The sequence below is a fragment of the Callospermophilus lateralis genome, chromosome 1 (assembly GCF_048772815.1).
Source record: "Callospermophilus lateralis isolate mCalLat2 chromosome 1, mCalLat2.hap1, whole genome shotgun sequence".
In the NCBI taxonomy this organism is placed as follows: Eukaryota; Metazoa; Chordata; class Mammalia; order Rodentia; family Sciuridae; genus Callospermophilus; species Callospermophilus lateralis.
In genome coordinates, this window is record NC_135305.1 from 216998535 (window position 1) to 217025869 (window position 27335).

At 38.4% G+C, this 27335-nt stretch overlaps 1 protein-coding gene across 1 annotated transcript; it reads left to right on the forward strand.

Moving 5' to 3' along the window:
- The first annotated feature begins 4978 nt into the window (after positions 1 to 4978).
- LOC143394711 (uncharacterized) lies at positions 4979 to 24529 on the forward strand. Its single transcript, XM_076849369.2, has 6 exons — positions 4979 to 5055; positions 7554 to 7606; positions 9879 to 10005; positions 20411 to 20521; positions 21313 to 21496; positions 22403 to 24529. Exons 2-6 carry the CDS (start codon positions 7559 to 7561, stop codon positions 24432 to 24434), a joined length of 2502 nt encoding a protein of 833 aa, XP_076705484.2. The 5' UTR covers positions 4979 to 5055; positions 7554 to 7558; the 3' UTR covers positions 24435 to 24529.
- Positions 24530 to 27335: the final 2806 nt, after the last annotated feature.

A 27335-nucleotide genomic window follows, 5' to 3' on the forward strand; every position in this document is an offset into this window, starting at 1 on the left:
CTGCATATTATTGTGCTCATGTACTGTTCTGTCTACTGCTCCTATACATCTAACATTCTGCTTAAAGTTCTTGTCAAAGTCTGTAAGTGCATATAGAAAGAAGGGGTGAATAACACATAAAGCAACAATGAGAGTGTGCTCGTGAACATCCAGACTCACAGCAGAGCCATCTACTATGTGGACTGCCAGACCTAGATGTCTCTTTTTCTCATTTTTGGATCTATGGATGCTCTGCTTCTGACTGTGATTGCCTATGACCGACATGTGGCCATCTGTCACCCTCTGCATTACTTAGTCATCATGAACCCTCAACTCTGTGGCTTCTTAGTTCTTGTGTCTTTTTGGTTAGTCTTTTGGACTCCCAACTGCACAATTTGATCATCTTACAATTTACTAACTTCAAAGGTGTAGAAATTTCTAATTTCTTCTGTGACCCTTCTCAACTTCTTAACCTTGCCTGTCCTGACACCTTCTCTAATAACATCCTTAAGTATTTTCTTGGTGCCATATAAAATGATTTCCTCCATTCTGAAGATCCCATCCTCGGGGGGGGGGTACAAAGCCTTCTGCACCTGTGGCTCTCACCTGGCAGTTGTTTGCTTGTTTTATGGGACAGGCTTTGGAGCGTACCTTGGCTCAGCTGTGTCACATTCTCCCAGAAAAGTTGTGGTGGCTTCAGTGATGTACACTGAGGTCACCCCCATGTTGAATCCTTTCATCTACAGCCTGAGGAACAGGGACATTAAAAGTGCTCTGAGGAGGCTGCACAGTAGGACTGTCTAAACCCAGGACATTTGGTGTCCAGCAACAGGGTATTTTGTCCTTTCAATCTCATCTCCTTCAAACATTAATGACTTTAATTTCTCATCACATTTCATATAAGAATGCTTGTAAGCAGTATTGGGAAAGGAGGTCTGGGGAGTTTTCAAAATGGGAACAAAATATCACTTTGAGATGGTGAAAAATTTCTGGAGATGGATGATGATGGTAGTTTGACAATGTCAATGTAATTAAGGCTGTTGTGCTGTGTACTTGAAAATGGTAAAAACTGTAGTGGTTTTGAGATTTAAATTTACCACAGTTTATTTTTCTTGCCTAATTTGTCTAACAAATATTTCAAGGATGGTATTGAATAGAGGTGATGGAAGTGTACATTTTTGCCCTGTTCTTGAATTTGTGAAGGAAGAATAAAGAAACATAAATCATGTGGAAGAAGTCTAATTGTCTATTTGCTGATGATATAATCCTATTCTTAGAAGATCCTAAAAACTGCACTAATGGTTTCTTTTTCGTTTTCTTTCTTTTTTTTTTTTTTTTTTTTTTGGTTTGCTTTAGTATATTGAATATCTTTCTAAAATAAACTATGAGAAAGCCATTCTAATTCAATGGAAGAGATGCCTAAAGATTCAAGATTATCACCCATTATTAGCAATGTAAAATGGAGGGAAAGATCCGTGAATTATGCCCATAGAATTCTGCCCCCATGGGAGAAGGGTGAAGCTGAAAGCCATCAATGGGAAAGATGAAGAAATATGAGCTCTCAGAGCAGGGGTTTCTGGCTAAAAGCTGTTCCTTGCTCACTGTGTCAATTTTTTTCTCCCAGCCCCCTCAGGCTGATTCTTTAGGCTAAGATGGTGGAGATGGTGTTTGCTGTAGTAGAGAAAGAAAGTGGCGGGCTGAACCCAGGGGTAGTGCTAAATAGCTTCCCGAGTTATGCTTGGCTCAGGCTTCTCCAGGGAAGATGGACAGAGGAGCTAGAAGTCCAGGTGGCAGGACACGCCTGGATAGCAAAGAGAGAGAGAGTCTGCAATGCCCATACAAGGGACAGCAGTCCAAACCCTATCTTGCATAAGCAGATGGAGTCTGACAAAGGCTTGCCCTAAACTGTTTCCCTCTAGTGAGACTGCGCAGGGGTGGCAGTGTTGGGGTAGGGAGTGCCTTGAGAAAGCAGCTGAGGAAAGGTTTCTTGAGCTTATAAACATATTGAGCAATTCTGAAGTACACAACATCAGCACACAAAAACCAGGTGCTTTCTTACATGTCAATAATGAATATGTTGAGAAAGAAATCAGGAAAACAGTTCCATTCACACTAGCCTCAAAAGATCTTCAGAATTAATTTAACCAAAGAGATGAAAGACCTCCTCAAAGAAAAGTATGGAAGGCTGGAAAAAGTAAGAGAGAAGACACCAGAAAATGGAAAGCCCTCCCATGTTCAGAGTTAGGAAAAATCAATATTGTTAAAATGGCCACGTTACCAAGCAATCTACTGGAGTCAATGCAATACTCATCAAAATATAGTTCTGAGAAGAACTGGAAATAACAGTTCTACAATCTCTGTGGAAGAACAAGAGACTCAGAATAGCCAATGCAACTCAGATGCAGAATAACCAAAGCAGAGTAGAGCTGGAGGTATCACAATACTCAATATTGAAATACTGAAATCATTCGGGATTTAGATTACACGGATCAATTTGTCTAATTATGAGCTTTTTGCATTGAACCTCCAAGGTCATATGAATGTCAATTATCAGTCTGTAGCCCTTCAGCTTGATCTATTTGATCCACTGGCCTCCATGATCATGTTTCTTCCTTCCATGGTACTGCATTAGGAAGCTCCTATTTGAGACTGAATTGATAGCAATCTTAGGGACTGAGCAGGCACTCAACGGGCTCCAAGCAGGAGAGGGGCATTTGATTTGTGTTCTTTAGTTATAACCCAGCAGACATGCACCATACACTAGTGAATTCTGAAGTAAACATTGGATGGAGGAAGGTCCATTACAAATGTTTCCTCCTCCTCAGGTCAAACATCACATTTTAACTAGCTAAACTGGACAGTCAGGAAACTAGCTGTGCAGGTTAAAAATCTAAGTCAGGAAAACAGTTGTAAAAGCTTGAAACTCTTTGTTACTGGGATAATAATCTAGAGCCCAGAGCCCATTTGTTTACCTTGCCCTCCAGGATACTGGGAAAGGAGGAAAGACCAGAGAGAGCACAAGGCACTTTGTTTGCCTTTTCTCTCCCAGGACCCATTGTCCTCCCTCAGCCCTGGGGGTTGTCATTTCCCTTTTCTAGGGAGATGTTGTTTTCCATATTCTTCACTTATACATAAAATTAACCCTTTAAACACCCTGTTCCCACTGCTCATGTCTACCTAGAACCACCACCATGTTCCTTGGCATATAAATTTCCACTTATCTGTGCTATATTCAGAATTGAGTCCAGTTCTATACTGAGGTCTCTACTCCCCTACTGCAATTGTCCTAAATAAAATTTGTTCTGGGGTAGGGGTATAGCTTAGTGGCAGAACACTTGCCTAGCATGTGCAACACATTGGTCCGATTCCTAACATTGAAAAAAAAAATCTTTACTGCTTTGTAAGGGTGAAGCAGACGTGTTACCCACATCCAAAAGAACATTGCCACAGTTAAGCTTCTTTCCTTGTCAGAAAGAATTTTACAAAGGGTGTCAATAGGATATCAGCAAAAATTTCTGTGGTTTGTAGCTTCCTCTTTCTTATAAATGCCAGGTTTGCAGACAAAATTTGTGAAACCTCTGTCTAGCCTAAAAATGTGGGACAAAGAGTAACTGTTATGTACCCACCCAGTGACATGTAGCCACCCCACTGAGTATAAGTCTAAAAGAATTTTCAGATTCAGGGTCCAAAGCTTTTTAGGCATTAGCCTCCTCTGGACTGCTGCAGCTAAAATAAACCTGATTTTGGTGTCCAGCCACATCTGTCCTATATCAAGGGGACAGACAGATTTAGATGTAAGGTGTAAGGGTACAAATAGACGAAGATGGTGGGAACATAAGGTTAAGAGAATAATTCTATAAAATGAGTTCACTGTACTGATTCTCCACATGCTTTCTTTGCTAAAAAACAATCTGCTTTCAGCCCTACCTGGCCTCGGGGGACAGGAAAATCACATTCCTTGCTTTTTTTGGCTATACCTTTTGTTTCTTAATCTATTCTTTAGGTTTGGACAGGAGAGTCTGTTTCTTACAGACATGACATCATAAATCAAGTTGGAGTAAACTATTATGAACTTAATAGTTTCATATACATTGTATAATATTTATCAAAACTACTGATAAAATGTCTTCACAAAGCAGATTCAAAACAGGACTTGATAAAAGCCACAAACTACAGCTAACATGGGAACCTTGGTGATTATTATTAACTAAGACAAGAATACCTTATTTCTTATCTGACTTATATTTAGGAGGTCCTGCACAAACAAGAAGAAGAAGAAACGACTTATGAATATTATAATAACAAAAATGCACAGGAAATACTATTTATATTTAAGTCCAAAATAACGAACTTACAGATATTAAAGTTCAGCAAGGTTTCCAGATAGAAGGATCTAATTAAATACTTTTCAATAGCTTTCTTCTAGCAGAGCAATAGTCAATAAAACAATGAAAGGGAAAAGTAAAGACCTAAAGGACTGAATCAATGGAAAAGAGTTTATCGCACAGGTTGGTAGACTCAGAGTTTTAAGTATGATGGCCTGTGGACAGGGCTCTAGCAAGGGTATTACCGCATTTGATGAGCATGATACTCCCAGGCCTCCGTGAACCTGTGTGCCAGGCTCTAACCTTAGCCCCGCCTCTAGGAATTTCCAGGGGTCTCGCTTGGCAACCAGGTCCCATCTTAGATCCAACCTCTGGAATATTAAAAGCCACGACCCTTGATCTGGTCTCACCTGAGTCCACTCGGCCGGCCTAGCCTGGTCCCTCCCCAGCTTCGGCCACGGTTCTGGTTTTCTTTTTACCTACAACCCCAGGGAAAATTAGCAGGTTTCATGCGCTGATGGACTGAGCTGGCGCCTCCTCGCCACGCCCAGCTCCCGAAGACCCGCCCCTTACGCAGAGCGTTTCTCAGAATGGGGAGGGGGTAGCGGGAGGCAGAAGAGCACAGCTGCGCACGCGCGAGGTAGCTCACTGTGTGCTTGAGGCCGCCATGACACTTTATGCTGTAGCCCGCGTCTGAGATATATTCTTGCCTCACTCCGCATCCTATCCGTCCTGGCCCGGCGCCATCCAGGTATGGTCCGCGGGAGGCGGAAGGCTGGCTTCCTCTCTTCCGCCGCCGCATCGTATCCGTCCCGGCCCCGCACCATCCAAGTATGGGCCCGGGGAGGCGGAAGGCTGGCTTCCTCTCGTCCGCCGCCTAATCCTATCCGTCCCGCCCCGCGCCATCCAGGTATGGGCCGTGGGAGGCGGAAGGCTGGCTTCCGCTCTTTCGCCTTCCCCGGGCCCCCTTCAGCCGCGCGGCCCAGAGTCCCGTAGGCTCCTCCTGCGCCGAGCTCGTCCCGGTGACCGCTTCGGGGACTCCGGGCTGCGCCAGCGGCGGGCTCGTCTCCTGCAGGCCTGAGCTGGGGAGCCCCGCGACCTCTCCCTGCGGAGAGCAGAGGCCTCGTCCGCGTCGGGGTCCCGGTCCGGAGCCTCGTGCGGGTCTGCTGGTCTGCACACACCCACCGTGGGGTGAGCTCGGCCCGCTGCCCCTGGGCCTTGCCCACTGTGGAGCGCGGGTCTGAGAGTTCCCCGGGGGCCTGGGGCAGGTTTGACACATTGCATTCAGATACACAAGAGGGAGCTGATTTTAAAGTACTGTTAACCCGCCTCCTGGGCAAGTGCATTTCATCCTTAATAAAGTGATACATTTTAGCCTGGCGCGGTGGTGTACGCCTGTAATCCCAGCTACTTGGGGCTGAGGTAGAACTTGATCCCAAGTTCAAGGGCAGCCTGAGCAATATAGGCAGGCCCTATCTCTACACAAAAAATTAGAAGGACCAGGGGGTGTACTTCAGTGGTAGAGTGCCCCTGGGTTCAATCCCTAGTACTGCAAAATGCAGAGAGAGAGAGAGAGAGAGAAAAGCTTGGTCACTTATTTATAGATTCTTTAAATTTTGCACAGAAAATGTGCCAGTTTGAATTTTTTTCTCCTAAATCTTTGTGTTTTCCATTTTTTTTTATGTTTCTTATTACTGCACTTGCCAGGATTCCCAGCTGAATGGAGATTAGCATATAATTTTCATTCTTGCCTTGTTGCTGATTTCAGAGAAAATTAATCAGTATTTAACTATTAAATAGAATGTTTGCATTTTTTAAGGTATAAAATATAATCCTTTCTAGTGGCCTAAGTTATTATTAGGAATGTACACTGTAATGGATTAGTCATTGCTTTGTGTCTAAGGGAATATGTCAAATAACCTTTCTATGAATACTGTGAATTTCATTTATCAGTGATTCAATTTTTGTTTATTTTATTCTTGTGGTGCTGGGATAGAATCCAAGGAGTCAACGCTAGTAAGGCACGGTACCACTGAGTCCCAGTGATTCAGTCTTATTCTTTTTCTTTTTTCTTTTTTTAGTGATTCAGTTTTTAAGCATCTGTCATTCCCAGGATGAAATGAACTTAAATTGTGATTTATACTTATTGTTCATTTTTCAACTGTTACCAATACTTTTTGTATTGTTTGTACTTTGTATGTGATCTGGCGTATATTTTAGTTGTACCCTTCTGGTGTTGGAAGTAGATAATTATCTTCCCTCTCTACACTGGAATTATGAATTTCCTACTTATTTTGTGAAACTCTCTGTAAAACAGTTTGCAACTTCTGTTTCCTTGTGCATGTTTTAAATATGATTCTTTTAATGACTGGATACAATGAAATTTTCTTCTTCCTCCTCCCCCTCTTCTACCACTACCATCACCACCCACCACCTCCACCACCTCCACTATTCTTCCTTTTCCTCTTTCTCATCTCTTCTAGATTCTACCTCTTATAGTTCCTGTTACCTCCCAGTAGTCCATTCAAACTCTTAATCCATAAAATGGATTAATCCACTGATGAAGTCAGACCCCTTTAATCCAGTCACTTCCCCCAAGCCCAAACTCTGAACACTGCAGCACTGGAGACCAAGCCTTCAACACACGAGGCTTTGAAAGACATCCCAGATTCAAACCATAACAAATAGGTTGATTCTCTTTCTCAGAAATTAGGTTTTGTGGAGCCTATTGGGTGGGGTTGGGATGACAGCAGTGTTCAGGGGTTTGTAGTAATGCCTATTACCCTGTAAAATGGTAAAGAAGTAAAAATATTGGTCAAGGTGCCCCAAGAAGCCTAGTGTTTAAATAAATTAGTGGTTTCTTAGATATGAATCAGGGAATATATATTCTTAGGGTTGAAGGCACCACTTGATACATTTTATGCTTTTTGTTATGGGGAAATGGACAGCCAGATGTTCTTAAGACTTGAGTTAATTTACTAATAAAATGTTACTATTAACCTTTTTTGTATCATTGACAAGGGTAAGAGTGTTTTTTTGTATCTCTAGGGGAGAAAGGATTGTTCCAGTTACACACAAATTCAGTTTGTATTTACTTGGGAGTCATGGTATGTGTTTTGAGTTGTCACTGGTAATTGATGTGCTACAATATCCAGGCTCATGAGTATGGGAATTCTCTGGAAGGTTGGATTCCCATGTCAGCTTCTGTCTTACCTATAACTTCTCAGTGTCTTACTTTTCTTTATGAAGGTGACATGGAGGAAGAAAGAATAAGTGTTGGGTTACAGAAAAGTATGATACAGGTAAGTAAAAGGTATAATGCTCTAAAAGAATATTTCTATTTCATTTGATATCCTGCTGCTATTTTAGAGCACAGGTTAGCAATCTGCTTCTTTTTTTTTTTGATCACATGGTAAGTATTTTAGGTTTTGAAGGTCATAGAATTTCTAATACAAGGAAATTGTCATTTTAATACAAAAAATATTCATATAGGAAGATAAACAAATGTTTTATTGTATTGCAATAAAACTTTACTTACATAAGTAGGTGATAGGCTAGAGTAAGTGCATGTGCTATAGTTTGGTGAGCCCAGACCACAATACTATAAAACTGAGCCAGCTGTGGGCCTGAGTTGAAAGATGTGCAGGCTCTTGGGCCTCTCAGGATTGTGAGGGGGGGAAAAAGGAAAAGTTCCCATTCACTCTTTGTGTTTTCATTCATTAAAACCTCATCAGGATTTAAACCTGAGTTTGATGTTGTGCTCAATGCCTTAATAGGAATAAAGTAGCAGGTGAAGTTATTCTTGAATAAGGAAGAATTTCTGAATAAAGAATAATATGATATTGTCCAATATGTGGTCTTGGTCCCATATCCTGGCATAGAGTTCCTAAAACCCTTCAAATGTCTGGAGTGATAAGAGTAGCTTCGTATGATGACTGGTGACCAGGACAGATAGCCTCAGGATGACTGCTGGTCCAGAAGAACTAAAGTATGCTTGACTCTTCAGCCCTTTCCACTAACCTTGAAGTTGAGAGGTACTGAAAGTTAAATTGATTATTTAAATTGCTATTTTAAATCAGCCATGCTTTCTAGTAAAGCCTCTGTGAGAACCCAAGAAGAATGAATTTAGGGAGCTTCTGTATAGCTGAATATGTAGAAGTTCCTGGTACGAGGCACGCCAATAAGCATGGAAGTTCTGCAGCTTTTCCTACCCTGCTATGCCATATATATTTCTTTATCTGGATAGTTCTCTGTATTTATAGGAAACCATAAGCCCAAGGAAGTGTTTGTTTAGATTCTGTAAGCCATCCCAGCATATTAGCCAACTCAAGGAGGGTACAGTGGGGACCCTGAGATGTAGCCATTTGGTCAGAAGTATAAATGACAATGTACTAGTTGTTGTGTTGTTTGAAGTATAGGGAAGTTTTGTGGGACTGAGCCCTCAACCTGTGGGATGAAGCTGTCCATGTAGACAGTATAAGAATGTTATTGAATAACAGGAAACCTAGCTTGTTGAGAGCCATAGCCAAAGGGGCCCCAGCAGACTTTCAGACTGCCAGCTGATGATTGGCTCACTGCGGCCCCAGCAACATCTAGCTGATTGGCTCCTCTGCGGTGATGCTCATTGGAGATGTTCATTGAGCTGTTTCCCCTGCCTTTCAGACTGGCTGCTGATGATTGGCTCACAGCGGCCCCAGCAACATCTATCTGATTGGCTCCTCTGCGGTGATGCTCATTGGGCTGTTTCCCCGCCCTTTTAGACTATGGCGCTGCTCATTGGGGGACTTTTTTGGCTCCGCCCATGGGACCCAGCCAATCGGCCTCAAAAGCAGGAGGAGTGGGGGAGGTGGAGAAGCTTGTGGGAAGCCGGTGGTGGCAGTTGGGCTCTGAGGGTTTTTTCTGAGGAGCTGTTTTGTTTGGTGTGTGTGGTTCTAAAAATAAAGTTAGTTTCTTTTGACAAGTGGCTCCTGAATTGTGCCCAGCCAGACTGCGGCATTTGGTGGCCCGTACAGGGAACGAACCCGTGACCTTGGCATTATCAGCACCAAGCTCTAATGAATCCAAATTTAAAAAATTTAGAGTAAAAAGGGTTATTTTAAGTTTATCTTTGGCGAATATATACCCCTTCCCAATTCCTTCTTTTTGCTTTAATAAGTACATTTTAATAGTTTGATGAGCTCTTTCACGGCACTAGCTAGTGTCTGTTGGTGAACTGCTTGATGTGTGTGGAAAATTACCCACATACCTAATATCCAGTTTTCTGTGCAGGTTTGAAGGAAAATAACTTTGATTTTTTTTTTTCTTATTTCATTACCATCAACTGCAAAGAACTAATATAGTATTTTAGAAGTATTTTGGCTTTTAGACAGGATTTGTTCAGTCACTAAGTATGTGTGAGTAGAAAGGGAAAGAGATCTGCTGATGGAGTCCTGACATAGACTTGGGGAGACCACAGAATCTTCTGAACCTCCCCTGAATTGATTCTCAGGTCTCCAGTACTGTTAGCCTCACCCACCATCTCACCCACACTGGAGGAATTGTACCTTTCTGAACAGAATTTGTGGCATCTTTTAGGACTCGGTGACCTTTGAGGATGTGGCTGTGGACTTTACCCAGCAGGAGTGGGCTTTGCTGGATCTTGCTCAGAGGAGACTCTACAGAGATGTGATGCTGGAAACCTTCCAGAACCTGGTCTCACTAGGTAAGATTGGCAATGTTGGTTCATGTAGTGGTTTAGAAAACAATTTTATCTACTAGTTGACCTTGTTCCAGGATTTGTGCTGAGGAGTGGGAGTACTTAGTAAATAAGACAAACATGGTCACTGACCACAGGGTGCTTACGATCTGGAGGTTTCTTCATGAAAATGAACATGGGCATATTAAACTTGTTTTTTCTTTTTCTTTTTGTGGTTGAAAACCTTGAGGCTTATTAAGTATTGAATATGTGGGCATTGAGGGGCTTCTCTGAGGCACAGGGAGAGTTTGTGATTGAGACCTTTGAAGATTGTACTGCTGTGAATGCCTTTACCCAGAGACCGCCAGGAGCACACCTGTAAGTTAAACAAGCGGGGTTTATTTTGCATTCATGGGAGAACATTCCCATGGGGAGTCGAGGGGCATCTTAGTAAGAGGGCGTTAGAAAGTACCTATTAGAGAATTTGTGCTTTTTGGATGATTTAGACATGAGTCTGTGGGGTAGATTATATTGATTTCTTAGGCTCTCTATGAAAAAGTACCATAAAACTGGTGGGTAAAAAGTATAGAAATTTTTATTCTTTTATGTTTCTGGCATCTGGGAGTGTGAAACTAGGTGTCAGCAAAGCTATATTCTTTCTAAAGGCTCTAAGGAAAAGTCCCTCCCTGTCTCTTTCTAGCTTCTGGTGGTTGCTGGCAGTCCTTTTTGTTTATAGATGTATCACTCCAGTCTCTGCCTCCACCATTACCTTCCCTGTGTACCTGTTTCTAATGTCTGTCCATATAGGGATATCAGTCATTGAATTTAGGGTCCATCTTAATCCAGAATGACCTCATCTTAACTTTACTATATTGACAAAGACCTTGTTTCCATATAAGGCAACATTCTGAATATGGGTGAACATTTTCAAAATAGTCTTTAAAAAAATGTATGTGTGTATGTTCATTTGTATGTCTGCACATATATATGTTTGTATGTGTGTGTTTATGTGCTGAGAAGTTAACCCAGGGGCTCTCTACCACTGAGCGAAATCCCCAGCTCTTTTTTATTTTGTGAAAAGGACTTGCTAAGTTGCCCAAGTTGGCTTCAAATTTGGGATCTTCCTGCCTCAGCCTCCTGAATAGCTGGAGTTATAGGTGTGCACCACCATGCCCCAGAGTAACAGGCTTTAATTTTTAGAGCAATTTCAGTTTCAAAGCAAAATTAACTGGAAGGTAGAGAGATTTCTAACAACTGCTGTCCTCACAACAGAGACAGCCCCTTTCACTATGAACATCTTCCACTAGAATGGTCCATGTTTAATTTACAAATGATGAAAGTACATTGACACATCTTCATCATTAACTAGAGTCCATAGCCTATATTAAGGTTCATTTGTGGTGTTGTACATTGCATGGCTTTGGACAAATGTACAATGACATGTACCATCATAGTAATATATAGAGTAGTTTTATTCCCCTAAAAAATTTTCTGTGCTCTCACTTTTTAATCCCTTACTCTCTCTTAACCCTTTGGCAGCCACTGGTCTTTATATCATCTGTATATTTTTTATCTTTTGTGGAGTGTCATAAAGTTGGAATGTATATCGTATGTAGCTTGTTCAGATTGGCCTATTTCACTAGGTAATGTGCATTTAAGTTTCGTTCATATCTTTTTATGATTTTTCTTTTACTGTTGAATAACATTATGTAGTATGGATGTGCCACAGTTTATTTATCATCCTGTTTACTAAAGGACATCTTGGATGCTTTCAGCTTTTGACAAGTATGAATTATGCTCTCATAAACATGCGTAGCCTTTTGTGTGCAGTTTTGACTCCTTGGATGAATTCCAAGGGACACAATTTAATTGCTGGATCATATGGTAAGAAGAGTTTTTTTTTTTTTTTTAATATTTATTTTTTAGATGGACACAAAATCTTTATTTATTTATTTTTATGTGGTGCTGAGTATTGAACCCAGTGCCTCACATGTGCTAGGCGCGCGCTAGCCTCAGCCCCATGGTAAGCTTTTTTTTTTAATTTTATAAGAAACTACCAGATTGTCTTCGTAAGTAGCTATACCATTTTGCATTCCCATCAGGAATGAATGAGAGTTCCAGTTTCTCTACTCTTTTGTCAATATTCGGCATTGTCAATTTTCTGGATTTTGGCTGTTCAAAAAGGTGTGTACAGGTGTGTTACTGTTTTGTTTTTCCTGGGTGATTTTAGGATGTGGAGCGTACTTTTACTTTTTCACTTGCCATTTGTCTGTATGTTTAAGTGTTTGTTTAGGTCTTTGGCTATTTTTTTTTAAAAAATATTTATTTATTTTTTTTTTAGTTTTCGGTGGACACAACATCTTTGTTTGTATGTGGTGCTGGGGATCAAACCCGGGCTGCATGCATGCCAGGCAAGCACGCTACTGCTTGAGCCACATCCCCAGCCCCTTTGGCTATATTTTTATGGTATTTTTTTGTTCTCTTATTAGTGATCTTTAAGATTTCTTTGTATAACACAGGAAAAGAAATGATTAAGTGTGAAGAGACAGCCTTCAGGATGAGAGAACATCTTTTCCACCTACTCCTCTGATAGGGGATTAACATCCTAAATATACAAGGAACAAAAAAATTCAACAGCAGAACAAAAGAAACAAACAAACAAAAAACCCAAAGCAAATAAAAACCAAATAACCCAGTCAAGAAATGGGCAAAAGGGACTAAACAGATTTTTCAAAAGAAGAAATGTAGGCTGGGATTGTGGTTCAGCAGTAGAGAGCTCGCCTAGCATGTGCGAGACCCTGGTTTGGATCCTCAACACCACATAAAAATAAATAAATAATATAAATATATCAAAAAAAGATTATTTGTTAATAAAAAAGAAGAAATGCAAATTGTTGATTGATTGTATTTCTTCTTCTGTGAAGTGTCTATTCAGTTCCTTAGCCCATTTATTGATTGGGTTATTTGTTTTTTTTGGTGTCAAGTTTTTTGAGTTTTTTATATATTGTAGAGATTAGTGCTTTATTGGAGTTGCATGTGTTAAAGATTTTCTCCCAATCTGTAGGCTCTCTCTTCATGTTATTAATTGTTTCCTTTGAGAGAAGAAGCTTTTAAATTTGAATCCATCCCATTTGTTGATTATTTTGACTTTGCTTCTTGCATTTTAGGAGTCTTGTTAAGGAAGTTAGATCCTAATCCAATTTGGTGAATATTTGGGCCAATTTTTTCTTCTATTAGGCTTAGGGTCTCTGTTCTAGTGCATAAGTTTTTTTATCTACTTTGAGTTGACATTTTGTGCAGGGTGAGAGATAAAGGTTTAATTTCATTTTGCTACATATGGATTTCCAGTGTTTGCCATACCATTTCTTGAATAGGCTATCTTTTCTCCAGTGATTGTTTTTGGCATTCTTGTCTAGTAGGAGATAACTGTATTTATGTGGGTTTGTCTCTCTGTCCTCTATTCTGTGTCATTGGTTGATACAAGTCTATTTTGGTGCCAATACCCTGCTGTTTTTTGTTACTGTAGCTGTGTAGTATAGTTTAAGATCTGGTATTGTGATGCCACCTGCTTCACTTTTTTTGCTAATGATTGCTTTAGCTATTCTGGGTCTCTTATTTTTCCAAATGAATTTCATGATTGCTTTTTCTATTTCTTTGAAGAATGTCATTGGGATTTTAATAGGAATTGCATTGAATCTGAATAATGCTTCTGGTAGTAAGGCCATTTTGACAATATTAATTCTGCTTGTCTAGGAGCATGGGAGATTTTTTCATCTGCTGAAATTTTCTTCAGTTTCTTTCTTTAGTGTTCTATGGTTTTCATGGTAGAGGTCTTTTGTTAGATTGATTCCCAGTTTTTTTTTTTTGGGGGGGGCTATTGTGAATAGGTTAGTTTTCCTAATTTCTCTTTCAGTGGATTAATTGATGATGTATAGGAATGTGTGTGACTTATGGGTGTTGATTTTATATCCTGCTGCTTTGCTGAATTCACTTATTCTAGAATTTTTCTAGTAAATTTCTTTGATCTTCTAGATATAGAATCATGTCATCAACAAATAGTGATAGTTCTTCTTTATCTATTTGCATTTCTTTAATTTCTTTCTTTTATCTAATTTCTCTGGCCAGAGTTTCATGGATGATGTTGAATAGAAGTGTTGAAAGAGGACATCCTTGTCTTGCTCCAGTTTTTAGTGGGAATGCTTTCATATTTTCTCCAGTTAGAATGATGCTGGGTTTAGCATATATAGCTTTTACAATGTTGACATATGTTCTTACTATCTTTAGTTTTTCTAGTGTTTTGAGCATGAAAGTGTGCTGTATTTTGTCAAATGCTTTTTCTGCATCTATTGATGATCATATGATTCTTGTTTTTAAGTATATTAATATAATGAATTACATTTATTGATTTCTGTATATGGAACAAACCTTGCATCTCTCGGATGAATCCCACTTGATATTGGTGCACTGTCTTTTGAATATATTTTTGCATGTGATTTGCCAGAATTTTATTGAGAACTTTTGCATCTATGTTCATCAGGGATATTGGTCTGAAGTTTTCTTTTCTTGATGTGTCTTTGTCTGGTTTTGGTATCAGGGTGATTTTGGCTCCATAAAATGAGTTTGGAAGGGTTTCCTCCTTATCTATTTCATGGAATACTTTGAAGAGTATTAGTATTTATTCTTCTTTGAAAGTCTTGTAGAACTCAGCTGAGAGTCCATCTGATCTGGGCTTTTTTTGGTTAGTAGGCTTTTGATGGTGTTTTCTATTTTATTACTTGAAAATGGATCTATTTAAAGCATGTATAACCTCATCATTCAGTTTGGGTAGGTCACATATCGTTAGAAGTTTGTTGATATCTTTAATATCTTCTATTTTATCAGTGTATAAATTTTCAAAATAGTTTCTAATTATCTTCTGTATTTCAGATGTGTCCATTGTGATATTTCTTTCTTTATCTTGTATTTTAGTAATTTGGAGTTTTCTCTTTGTTAGCATGGCCAGGGGTTTATCTAATTTATTTATTTTTTCAAAGAACCAACTTTATGTTTTTGTCAGTTTTTCCAATTGTTTCAATTTCATTAATTTCTGCTCTGATTTTAATTATTTCCTGTCTTCTATTGCTTTTGGTGTTGATTTGTTTTGTTTTTCCTAGGGCTTTGAGATGTAGTGTTAGGTGATTTATTTGTTGACTTTTCATTCTTTTAATGAATTCGATTGATGCAATAAACTTTCCTCTGAGTACTGACTTCATAGTGTTACAGAGATTTTGATATGATTATCAGTGTTCTCCTTTATCTCTAAGAATTTTTTTATTTTATTCTTGATTTCTTCTACTATACATCATCATTCAATTGTGTATTATTTAGTCTCCATTTGTTACTTCTATTTTTATTTTATTGTTGATTTCTAATTCCATTTCTAATTCCATGTGTTCTCATAGAATGCAAGATATTATCTCTGTTTTTTTGTATTTACTAAGATTTGCTTTGTGCCATAAGCTATTGTCTGTTTTAGAGAAGGAGCCATATGCTGCTGAGAAGAAGTATATTTGCTTGTTGATGGATGAAATATTCTATATATGTCTGTTAAGTCTAAATTATTGATTGTGTGATTTAGTTCTATAGTTTTCTTATTTAGGTTTTGTTTTAGAAGATGTGTCACATAGTGAGAGAGGTTTGTTAAGGTCACCCAGTATTACTGTATTGTGGTCTATTTGACTCTTGAAATTGAGAAGCATTTGTATGATGTACATAAATGTTACATTGTTTTGGGGCATGAATATTTGTAATTGTTATATCCTTCTTATATATACTTTTCTTAAGAGGTATGAAATGTCCTCTTAAGGGAAGTATATATAATCTCTTCTGATTAACTTTGGTTTCATGTCTACTTATCTGAGATGAGAATGGAAACCTCTGCTTGTTTATACAATCCATTTGAATGATAAGGTTTTCCCCGTTCTTTCACCTTCAGCCTGTGGATGTCTTTGCTCATGAGGTGAGTCTCTTGAAGACAGCAGATTGTTCCATCTTTCTTTTTAATAAAAATCTCCAGGCTATGTCTTTTGATAGATGAGTTTAGGCCATTAACATTCGAGGTTATTATTGTGATCTGATTTTGTATTCCCTATCATTTTGATTTTTTTCTGGTTTTTGATTTGTCTTAGATTCTCATTTGGTTGAGTGTTGTTTTAGTGTAGATCCTCCCTTTGCTGGTTTTCACTTTTTTCCCCCACTTCATCCTCATGGAATATTTTGTTGCGAATGCGCTGTCATATAGACTTTATAATTGTGAATTCTTTTAATTTTTGTTTATTATAAAATGTGTTAATTTCATCTTCAAATCTGAAACTTAATTTTGTTGGACATAAAATTATTAGTTGGCATCCATTTTCTTTCAGAGCTTGAAATATATTATTTCAGGACCTCCTAGCTTTGAGGTTCTGGGCTGAAAAATCAATTGAGATCTGGATTGGTTTCCCTTTATATGTAATTTGATTTTTTTCTCTCATGCCTTTAAGATTTTATCTTTATTCTCTGAGTTAGTCATTCTAGCATAATGTGTCTTGGTGTGGGTCTGCTGTAATTTTGTACATTTGGGGGTCCTACAAGCCTCTTGTATTTGATTTTTTCATTCCATTCTTTAGATTGGGCAGTTGTTTACTATTATGTCATTTAAAAATTATGAATTCCTTTGGTTTGTTTCTCTGCTCCTTCATCTATTCCAATAACTCTTAAATCTGCTGTTTTCATGTTATCCCATAATTCTTGGATGTTCTGTTCATGGTTTCTTACCATCTTCTCTTCATGGGGAACTCTACTTTTAAGATTTTTTCTTTATTGTCTGAGGTTCTGTCTTCCAAGTGATCTACTCTGTTGGTGATGCTTTTTATTGAATTTATAATTTGGTTTACTGATTCCTTCATTTTAAGGATTTCTGCTTTTATTTTTTTAATGATCTCTAACTCTTTATTGATATATTCCTTCACTTCCTGTATGTTCTTTGATTTCAATCCTCATACTGCACTGTATTTCACATATTTGGGCTTCAGTTGCATCCACAGTTTCTTCTGTGGAAGTAGCACCCAGAAAGAACACCTCCAGGTGATCTCAGTCTAGCAGTAGGGAAATCAGAGGGAGCAGCAATGGCAGTAGTGATGCAGGTGGCAGTTGAGTAATAGGAGACTTCCGGTTCAGTGGCAGCAACCATGGAGGTAGCATCAGAATACAGTCAGGGGTAACCAGGCAGTGCCCAGAAAAGTGACCTCTGGGCACAGCAGTGGCTTCTGTAGCAGCCCAGAAAGAAGACCACCAGGCGACCTCAGGCTGGCAGCAGTAGAATCAGAGGCAGCAGCAATTGACATATGGGTTTTTATTCTGCCATAAAGAAAAATGAAATTATGGCATTTGCTGGTAAATGGATGGAAATGGAAAATATCATATTAAGTGGAATAAGCCATATTCAGAAAGCTAAGGGTTTAATGCTTTCTCTTTTGTGTGGAAGCTTGAGCAAAATAAGAGGGAAACAGGCAGAGGGAGCCCATGAAAATCAGAAGGGTAGGATAGGTAGAGGGCAGATGGGAAGGAAGGAGGAAGAGGGAAAGAGGGGACTGAAAAGTGCACCTGGCCAAATCGTGCTGTGCACATATAGGAATATACCACAGTGACTTTCACTATTGTGTGTATCTATAAAGCAGGAATTAAAACAATAGGTAAATAGAAGGAAGACCAGTAGAGAAGAGGAAGGGGACAGGAGGAGGGAGGAGGGAAAGGAAAGGAGAAGTACTGGGGATTGAAATGGAGCACATTAATTCCATGCATGTATGGTTGTGTTAAAATGAATTGCAATATTATGTATGTGATAATACAGTAATAAAAATATGTAAAAAAAAAACAAAAACATTCTGGGCTGGAGTTGTTGCTCAGTGGTAGAGCGCTCACTTCACACATGCGAGGCCCTGGTTCAATCCCCAGCACCACATTAAAAATAAATAAACAAAAAAAGGAATTGTGTACAACTAAGAAATAATTTTTTTAAAAGCATTCTTTGTGTAAAGAACATGAAAATAGTTTCTTATCAGATAAATCTCTGAAACAGCCTCTTACCAGAGAAATTTCTTGCAAATGTCTTCTTTTAGGCATAGTTTATCTTTTCTTTCTCTAGATATTATCTTTCACAGAGCAGGAATTTTAATTTTAATGGGGTGTATTGTATCAATCTGTTTCTCATCAATCATACCTTTGATATAGTATCAAAAAAGTCATAGCCAAATCCAAAGTCATCTAGATTTTCTCCTTCTATCTTGTACAATTTTTCTAGTTTTACGTTTTACATTTAGATCTATGATCCATTTTAAATTAATGTTTGTAAAGGGCATAGATTCATTATTTTATGTGGGTATGTCCAGTGTTCTAACAGCATTTGTGGAAAAGGCTATCTTTTCTCTATTGTGTTGCTGTCAATTCTTTGTCAAAGGTCAGTTGACTACATAGTTCTTGCTTGGTCTGTAGGGATTTGATACTAGTATCTTCCCAGAGACCTACATCTGTGGATGGTCAAAATCTCTTAAATAAAATTCACTGGTATACAGCCTAAGCTCTCATATACTTTACATCATCTCTTGATTATGTTTAGTGCCTGACAAAATGTAAGTGCTATGTAATTGAAACTGGAGTTTGAAATGAAACCAGATTCTCCACTCTGCTGGTCTGTAGGTCCTCATAAGTTACATGCCTCTGCGGCTGAGAGAGCCCATTTTAATATTGCAACTAATCACAGCAGGGAAATGCCTGTCTGGTCAGCTCCATGGGTCAGAGCTGGCAGAACCTGACTCTTCTTCACTATTACTGAGCAGTGTGTTGTAGCTCTCAATGGCAGTCCTCAGCAGCTGGCTGCCATTTTTTTTTTTTCCAGGTTCGTATTCACAGATTTGAAGACAAATCCACAGACAACAGAAGGCAAGAGTGAAGGTGTAGTATTTCTATAACTGAAAAGAAAAGAAGCAGAACTCTCTGGGGCTGAGAGGGGAACCTGAGAGTAGGTTTCCACTTAAGTGTACTAGTCTAGGGACTTAAATAGCTACTGGATGAGGCATTCATCAATGTCTGCGCTAATCAGGTCTTGGAAAGATACTAAGGGTGTTGGTCAGTATCTATGCTAATCATGTTCAAAAAAGTGTCAGTACTATTGGTCAACACCTATGCTAAACAAGTATTGGAAAAGTGCCAAGGCTCTTGGTTTGGTCTGTGACATTCTGCTTAGTTAGGCCTTGAGTCTGTAGTCTTCACTCAGGTCGGCTCTACCTCCTTTTTCCTGCCACCCGGGACAAAGAAGTTGGCTGTAATGTTTGGAATGTTTTCTATAGGTTAGTTTTGTGAAATAGCCTCTTTATTTAAAGTCCTGTCTCTCTCTCTCTCTTTTTTTTTTCCTTTGGTATGGGGGAGTGCATTTTCTTAACAGTCTGCCTGTTTTACTATCTATCCTGTCTTATTCATAATTACTTTTGTACTGTATTGATTTGGACATAAGCACAAAAAAATACATGTTTAATACAGATGTAATTTTTTCCTATTGTATTTTCTATCCATGGTTGCTTGAATTCACAGATATAGAGAGCCAACTTATGTAGATCTGTATCTGTGCTCTCTACTGTGTTTCATTGATATATTTGGACATGACTTTTGGTGAAACTGTGTTCAACCTGATAAATAAAGATATTGTGTCCAACAACAACTAAAAGAATATTTAAAATAAATAAAAAATATTCTGGCTGTGTTATAACAATATTGAGGTTCCACTGTGAATTTAGGTCAATCTTTCTTTTCTTTCTTTTTTTTTTTTTTTTATAATTTTTACACCTTTATTTTATTTATTTTTATGTGGTGCTGAGGATCAATTTCAGCACCTTGCACATGCTAGGCAAGTGCTCTACCACTGAACTACAATCCCAGCCCAGATCAATGTTTTTTTCTTTGTCTTTCTGTGCTGGGAATTGAACACCTAGGGGCACTTTACCCTGAGCTATGTCCCCAATCCTTTTAAATTTTGTTTTTCGTTGCTTTGAAACAGGATCTTGCTAAGTTGCTGAGGTTGGCCTTGACTTCATGATCCTTCAGCCTCCCAATCCCACCCTGGGATTATAGGCTTGTGTCACCATGTTTGATTCAGATCACTTCTTCACATTAGAGGCTGCCTTTCCCCCCACATCTCAGCTTTTTTAAAAATCTTCTCTATTTTTCTTTTCTTTCTTATTTCCTCTCTCTTATTCCTTTGCCTTTTTTTTTTTCTTCAATGGATTTGACATTTTGTTTCAGTTAATCTCATCCTTCTCTGTCTTTAGAGTATCAGAAGACCAAAGTTTGACTCAATCTCATGGAAAGATTTGTGATTCTTCATTGCTTTCCCTCGTGATAGTCCTTTCCTCATGTGCAGGGTACCCACTATTCACACCCAATTTGATCTCCCAGTGGGAGCAAGAGGAGGAACTGCAGACAGTGAAGACAGAACTTATTCAGGGCATCTGTATGGAGCAGCACCAGGAAGGCAAGAATTTCTGGGAAAAACTGGCCTGGGAGGAGAAAAAAATAAAATAGAAATAAAGCAAAAGTTTGTTTTGTCTGAGGAGGCTCATTATCCACAGATGCCTCAGAGGACTATTTTGACTGTTTATCTGTCCTCTCATACTTTCCTTGTTCTTGGCAAAGATCTCCATATTTTTTTTTTTAATGTTTGTTTTTGGTATGTGTATTTGATCCTTTCTGTTTTCCTCTCCTAATAATTGTTAAAAAATTATTAATGAAAATTTTTAATATGTTTTCTATATTAATATGAAATATCAAGTTAACAGAAATATTTTAACATAAAGTTTCTTTTTTTAAAAAAAATTATTTATTTATTTGTTCTAATTTGTTATACATGATAGCAGAATGCATTTTGATTCATATGAAGCCCAATTTTTCATGTCTCTGGTCCCAATAATTTCTACTGGTTAAGTTACCATCACTTTCATTCTTCATAGAACTATTTTTTATTTTTCAGCACTGGGGAACCCAGGAGTGCTTTACCACTGAGCTACATCCCATACCCTTTTTAATTTTGAGTCTGGGTCTAGGTTGTTGAAGCTGTGCTTGAACTTGTGAACCTCCTACGTCAGCCTCCCAAGTAGCTGGGATTACAAGCATGTTACCATACTATGGTTTCATTGAAATATTTTTTAGTGAACTGTTTTACTTTTGACCCTTCTGCCTATTATTAATGAAATCCTGAAACAGCTGCACTTCTCAAAGTTTTTTGCTCATAAGTAACTTTATTTTGTTTTATTTTTTTTGTTTCAGGTTTTGAGTCTCTAATTAATACTAAGGAATTAGTTACTCTTCAAGATAACAGTGGAGAAAAAATATACAATGAACAGAAAATAGTGAGATTCAAAAGAAATGGTTCCTGCGCCTCTATTTTACATGAAAACCTGGACTTCCATGGTGTGGATGATTGGAAAAAAAGCCATGAGAAAGGTTTAAGGTGAGTGCCCTTCATATAAGAGAAGGTAGTGCATCAGGAAACAATTTTGAGATTTAAGAAACATATTTTGGGGCAGGGGTTATGTCTCAGTGGCAGGCAGAGTGCTTGCCTCCCACATGTGAGGACTGGGTTCAATCCTCAGGATCACATAAAAATGAATGAACGAAATAAAGATATTGCATCCATCTATAACTAAAAAATATTTCTTAAAAAGAAACCTATTTTGTACATAAACCTAGGTCAAAAATTATGCTTTCATAAGAATGAAATCATGGCATTTGCCAGTAAATGGATGAAGCTGGTGCAAAGAACAAAAGGCGAAATGTTTTCTCTGATAGGTGGATGCTAATTTACAGTGGGGGGGATTGAGAAGAATAGATGTACTTTGGATTAGACAGTGGGGAGTGAGCGGAAGGGAGGGGGTGTGGGAATAATAGTAGTATTAATTGGGCATTATTTTCCCAGGTACATATATGATTACATGAGCAGTGTAAGTCAACATCCTATATAACCAGAAGAATGAGAAATTATACTCCATTAATGTATGATGTATTAAAATGCATTCTGGTATCATGTATAACTAATGGAATACATGCAAATAAAAAAGAAATTTAAAAAAAGAAATAAAGATTCAAATTCAAAATAAAAATAAATTGTACTTTCACAAAGAATTTTGTCTAGAGAGTTTTTCCTACAAATGATACTGAGATATTGAAGGTTTGACACATAGATTGGTTTGACAGATGTATCAGAAAAATAATACAAGTCAAAAGCTCAGTGACAATGTTGGCTGTGGAAGAGCGTTCTTGAGAACTCTTAGCTTATAAATTGATGGGGCAGAAAGCATACATATTTACTGAAAATGGTAAATTTTATTACTAATAATCTGTCTTTTATTTTTAAAAGTCATGTGGTAGAGAACATCTGTGAATACAATGAAGAAAATCAATGTGGACAAATTTCAAATCTTATGCTCCAGAGAACTACTGAAGACAAATCCTTTGAATGCTGTGAGTGTGGAAAGTCCTTCCTGTTTCATTCATCACTTAAGAATCACACCAGATCTCATGCTGGAAACAAACCCTTTCAGTGTAAGGAATGTGGGAAAGCCTTCCATTTTCCTGGTGGTTTTAAGAAGCATATGAAAACTCCTACTGAAGAAAAACCATATGAATGTAAGGAATGTATAAAGGCCTTCAGTTGTTCCTCCATGTTCAGAGCACATATGAATATTCATAGTGAAAAGGCAAACTGTGAATGTAAGGAATGTGGGAAAACCTTCAGTAGTTCTTCCCACCTCACAGAACACAAAAGAATTCACAGTGGAGATAAGCCCTATGAATGTAAGGAATGTGGGGAGGCCTTTAGTTGTTCCTCATCACTCTCCAAACACAAAAGAATTCATAGTGGAGATAAGCCATATGAATGTAAGGAATGTGGGAAGGCCTTTAGCTCTTCCTCTCATCTTAAAAGACATATAAGAATTCACACAGGAGAGAAGCCTTATGAATGTAAAGAGTGTGGGAAGGCCTTCACTGATTCCTCAAAACTCACTGTACATGTGAGGACACACACTGGAGAGAAACCCTATAAATGTAAGGAATGTGGTAAAGCTTACTATTGCCCCTCCTCCTTAAGTATCCACTTGAGAAAACACACTGGAGAGAAATCTTTTGAATGTCTGGAATGTGGAAAAGCCTTCTGTCTTCCCACTTTCCTGAACACATATGTGAATAATCAAAGTAGAGAGAAACCCTATGAATGTAAGGAATGTGGGAAGGCCTTCAGTTGTCCCTCATCCTTTAAAGCACACGTGAGAGATCACAATGGTAAGGTGCAATATGAATGCAAGGAGTGTGGGAAGGCCTATCGTCATTCCTCATCCCTCACTGAACACCTCAGAACTCACAGTGGAGAAAAGCCTTATGAGTGTAAGGAATGTGGGAAGGCCTTCATTAGTTCTTCCTATCTTACAGTACATAGAAGAACTCACACTGGAGAGAAACCTTATGAATGTAAAAAATGTGGGAAAGCCTTTATTCGTTTGTCAGGTCTTAGTAGCCACATGAGAATCCACACTGAGGAAAAACCCTATGAATGTAAGGAATGTGGGAAGGCATTTCGACATTCTTCATCCCTTACTATACATGCAAGAATGCACACTGGAGAAAAACCCTTTGAATGTCTTGAGTGTGGAAGAGCTTTCAGTTCTCCCTCATCCTTTGGGAGACATGTGAAAAACCATACTGGAGATAAACCATATGAATGTAAGGAATGTGGGAAAGCCTTCATTAGTTCTTCCTATCTTACAGTACATAGAAGAACTCACACTGGAGAGAAACCTTATGAATGTAAAAAATGTGGGAAAGCCTTTATTTGTTTCTCAGCTCTTAGTATCCACATGAGAATCCACACTGAGGAAAAACGTTATGAATGTAAGGAATGTGGGAAGGCATTTCGACATTCTTCATCCCTTACTATACATGGAAGAATGCACACTGGAGAAAAACCCTTTGAATGTCTGGAATGTGAAAGATCTTTCAGTTCTGCCTCATCCTTTGGCATACATGTGAGAAGCCATACTGGAGAGAAACCATATGAATGTAAGGAATGTGGGAAAGCCTTCATTTGTTCTTCCTATCTTAAAGTACATAGAAGAACTCACACTGGAGAAAAACCTTATGAATGTAAAAAATGTGGGAAAGCCTTTATTTGTTTTTCAGGTCTTAGTAGCCACGTGAGAACCCACACTGAGGAAAAACCTTATGAATGTAAGGAATGTGGGAAGGCATTTCGACATTATTCATCCCTTACTATACATGCTAGAATGCACACTGGAGAAAAACCCTTTGAATGTCTTGAGTGTGGAAGAGCTTTCAGTTCTCCCTCATCCTATGGGATACATGTGAGAAGCCATACTGGAGCGAAACCATATTAATGTATGGAATGTGGGAAAGCCTTTTTTTGTCCAGCCTACTTTCGAAGCCATTTGAAAGTTCACACAAGGGACAACATATAAATGTAAGGAGTAATTGTATCTCTGCAAGACTTTTTCTGAACTAATGCAATTTGTGAAGTCTCATTTTGTGAATTCTCATAGTGTGGAGACAGTATAAATGTGAGAATGTAGGAGATTATCACTCATTCTTTTGAATAGTTGAGGACAACTGAGAGAAACCCTGTGTTTGTAAGCTATATTGTAAAGCCTTTTGATTTTGAACATAACTTGTGCCGCAGTCTGGCTGGGCTGTGCAAAGTAGCCGGGGGGCAACAGCAACTTGTGAAAGTTGAAACAGCCGGAGCTGCTGTATTCACACCAGCAGAAGTATATATACCCAAGTAAATTCAGACAACTTATCTCAGTTACCTTATCCAGTTACAGCAATCAGTCATTTAGGAATCCTCATCATCTTAATAATTAGGCACAGCTTAACTCAGTTAACATCATCTAGTTAGAGCAGTCAATCATTAAGGAATCCTCATCCTCTTAATAGCTCGCTGGTGTTACTTCTCAAACCACTCCTCCTGGCAAAGTGTCATGCGCCATCTTGACTTGGCTGTTGCTCTCAACACTTGTATAAGAAAATTCAAAATTTGAGCTAGAAAAGGAGATCAGTGCCTTATTAAAGTGGACTTCTAGAGGGTCATTGATTTCCAATGTTTTCGAATAGGAAGATTTAAGGTTATATGTTTTCCTTTTCAGCTTTTATGACATACTTTTGAGTATGAAGTGAGTTTCTTTAGATGAGATGTAAATGATATTTCCATTACAAAGTCTTTTGGATTCTTGGGAGATTGTGTGTGTACGTGTGTGTATGCTTCTCCATGAGAGAACGTCTGGCTATGTTGTCCAGGCTTGTAACTCCTGAAATTCTGCCTTAGCCTCCTAAGTTTGGGAGTGAAGGCATATATCATTGAGTCTGGCTCAAGTGTATTTTTTTTTTTTTTGGTAGGCAGGAACGTGGTGTTTTTGTTTTTTTTTTTTAAATTAAATTTGAACTCACAGCATGGGCACCTTTTTCTTCTTCGTCTTTGTCTTCGTCTTTGCCTTCGCTTTCTTCTTCTTCGTCATCTTCATCTTTGCCTTCATCTTTTTCTTCGTCTGGATACTGAAAGTTGCCTACCCAATAATTCCCCCCTTTTATTTAAATTAAGAGTACCAACTGTTTTTGAGAATATAAGTGTTTACTATTAAAGCTTTTCATGTGTAATAAAATTTTTAGTAGAAATTATTTAGTACAAAGGCCTTGAAAGAGTATAGTCTCATCTGATTGCTGTTTTGTGTTTTATTCTTTATGTTAGTTCATGACTGGAATCTTTTTTAATTTAAATTTTTTAAGTTGTTGATAGATCTCTATTTTATTTATTTATATGTGGTGCTAAGAATCGAACCCAGTGTCTCATACACGCTAGGTAAGCACTCGACTACTGAGCCAGAACCCCAGCCCTCATGGCTGGAATTTTGATCTAATGTTTTAAGTTAATAAAGTGTGTTATATTAATTTGGATATAGCTGAGGACTACATTTCCCTTAATCACTTCTAATCCTAGGTGATAGTTTTCTAAAATAACTTTGCAAGAAGTTTGAAAGGTTTTAGGGAAGGAACTACAATTGCCTGCTTATTAAGACCATGATATAGGTAGACTGATGAGTAGGGACCTTGTGGGCCCCAGTTTTCAGCTCATTTTTCTGAGTATTGAACACCCTGGTCCATCCGCCCTGATCCATCCTTGCTCAAAACTGAATGTTAAGTGCTTTACCTCAGTCTCCTCAGGGGCTGTACTTCCACAAACATCTCCATTAACTCCTGTATCCTGGCCAAACACAACTTAGATTCCTCTGGCAAGCTCTGGTGTTGCCATTTTGGCATTTTTGCTTCTCATTGCACTTCCTCTGGCACTTTCACTGCCCTGTTAGAGTTGACCAGTTTGCGGAAGGATTGTCATCATGCTCACAATCCTGTCCCATTCTTCACTCTGCTTATGGTATTGATGTCTATACAAGCCTACTGTGGTCCCAAAAGTGAGTAGAGCTGTGACTAATGAAGTTATCCTGACTGTAATTGAGGCAAGCCTCAGATAAGTGTCATCCTATTTTGGTAGAGGAGGATTTATATTTGATACCTTCAGACAGCGAAGATTTTACTGCCTTTATGTGAGAAGAGGAATGCTCTGAGCTGTTTCAGGTACATTTTGCTACCTCCTCCCCTTTTTAAAAACATTGTATTTTAAGGGGTGGTGTTGTGGCTCAGTGGTAGAGCATTTGCCTAGCATGTATGAGGCACTGTGTTCGTTTCTCAGGATGGCATATAAATAAATGAGTAAAATGAAGGTCTATTAACAACTAAAAATATTTACAAAATTGTATTTTATCTCTTAAAAGAATAACTATAGCATTTCCCTTATCACTTTTTACTGTTTATCAAGGTATACATACACTAATGTGCAAGGTGTGTACAGCTTGATGTAATTTCACATAGATGTATACATCCTGGTGGACACATTTCCAGGAAGTTCATTCATCTCTTTCTCAGTAATCACTCCACAGAGGAAATTGGTTTTTGACTCTTATTATGCTTGATTTGGTGTGCTTTTTGTGACTTTTCAAATAAATGTTAAAACTACAACTTGTACTGTTACATGATTGGCTTCTTTTACTCAACATAATGTCTGGTTTGTCAGTTGGTTGCTCTTATTTCTCTTGGTATATGCTATATGTGGGGAATGCAATTAATGAATGATAGGGAAGACTTCAAGTATAGTTTTAGTAGATACTTTAGATTTTCAAAAATATTGGTTTTCACCAGTAAGTCCCCAACAGTGCATGTGAGTGTTGGCT

What these genes read in the sequence shown, in the direction of transcription:
- LOC143394711 (XM_076849369.2), top strand. Translation starts at nt 7,559, where the DNA reads ATGGAGGAAGAAAGAATAAGTGTTGGGTTACAGAAAAGTATGATACAG. An exon ending in TATGGAGCAGCACCAGGAAG is followed by an intron (nt 20,522 to 21,312) that starts GCAAGAATTTCT and finishes TTTTTGTTTCAG; the next exon opens with GTTTTGAGTCTCTAATTAAT. An exon ending in AGCCATGAGAAAGGTTTAAG is followed by an intron (nt 21,497 to 22,402) that starts GTGAGTGCCCTT and finishes TATTTTTAAAAG; the next exon opens with TCATGTGGTAGAGAACATCT.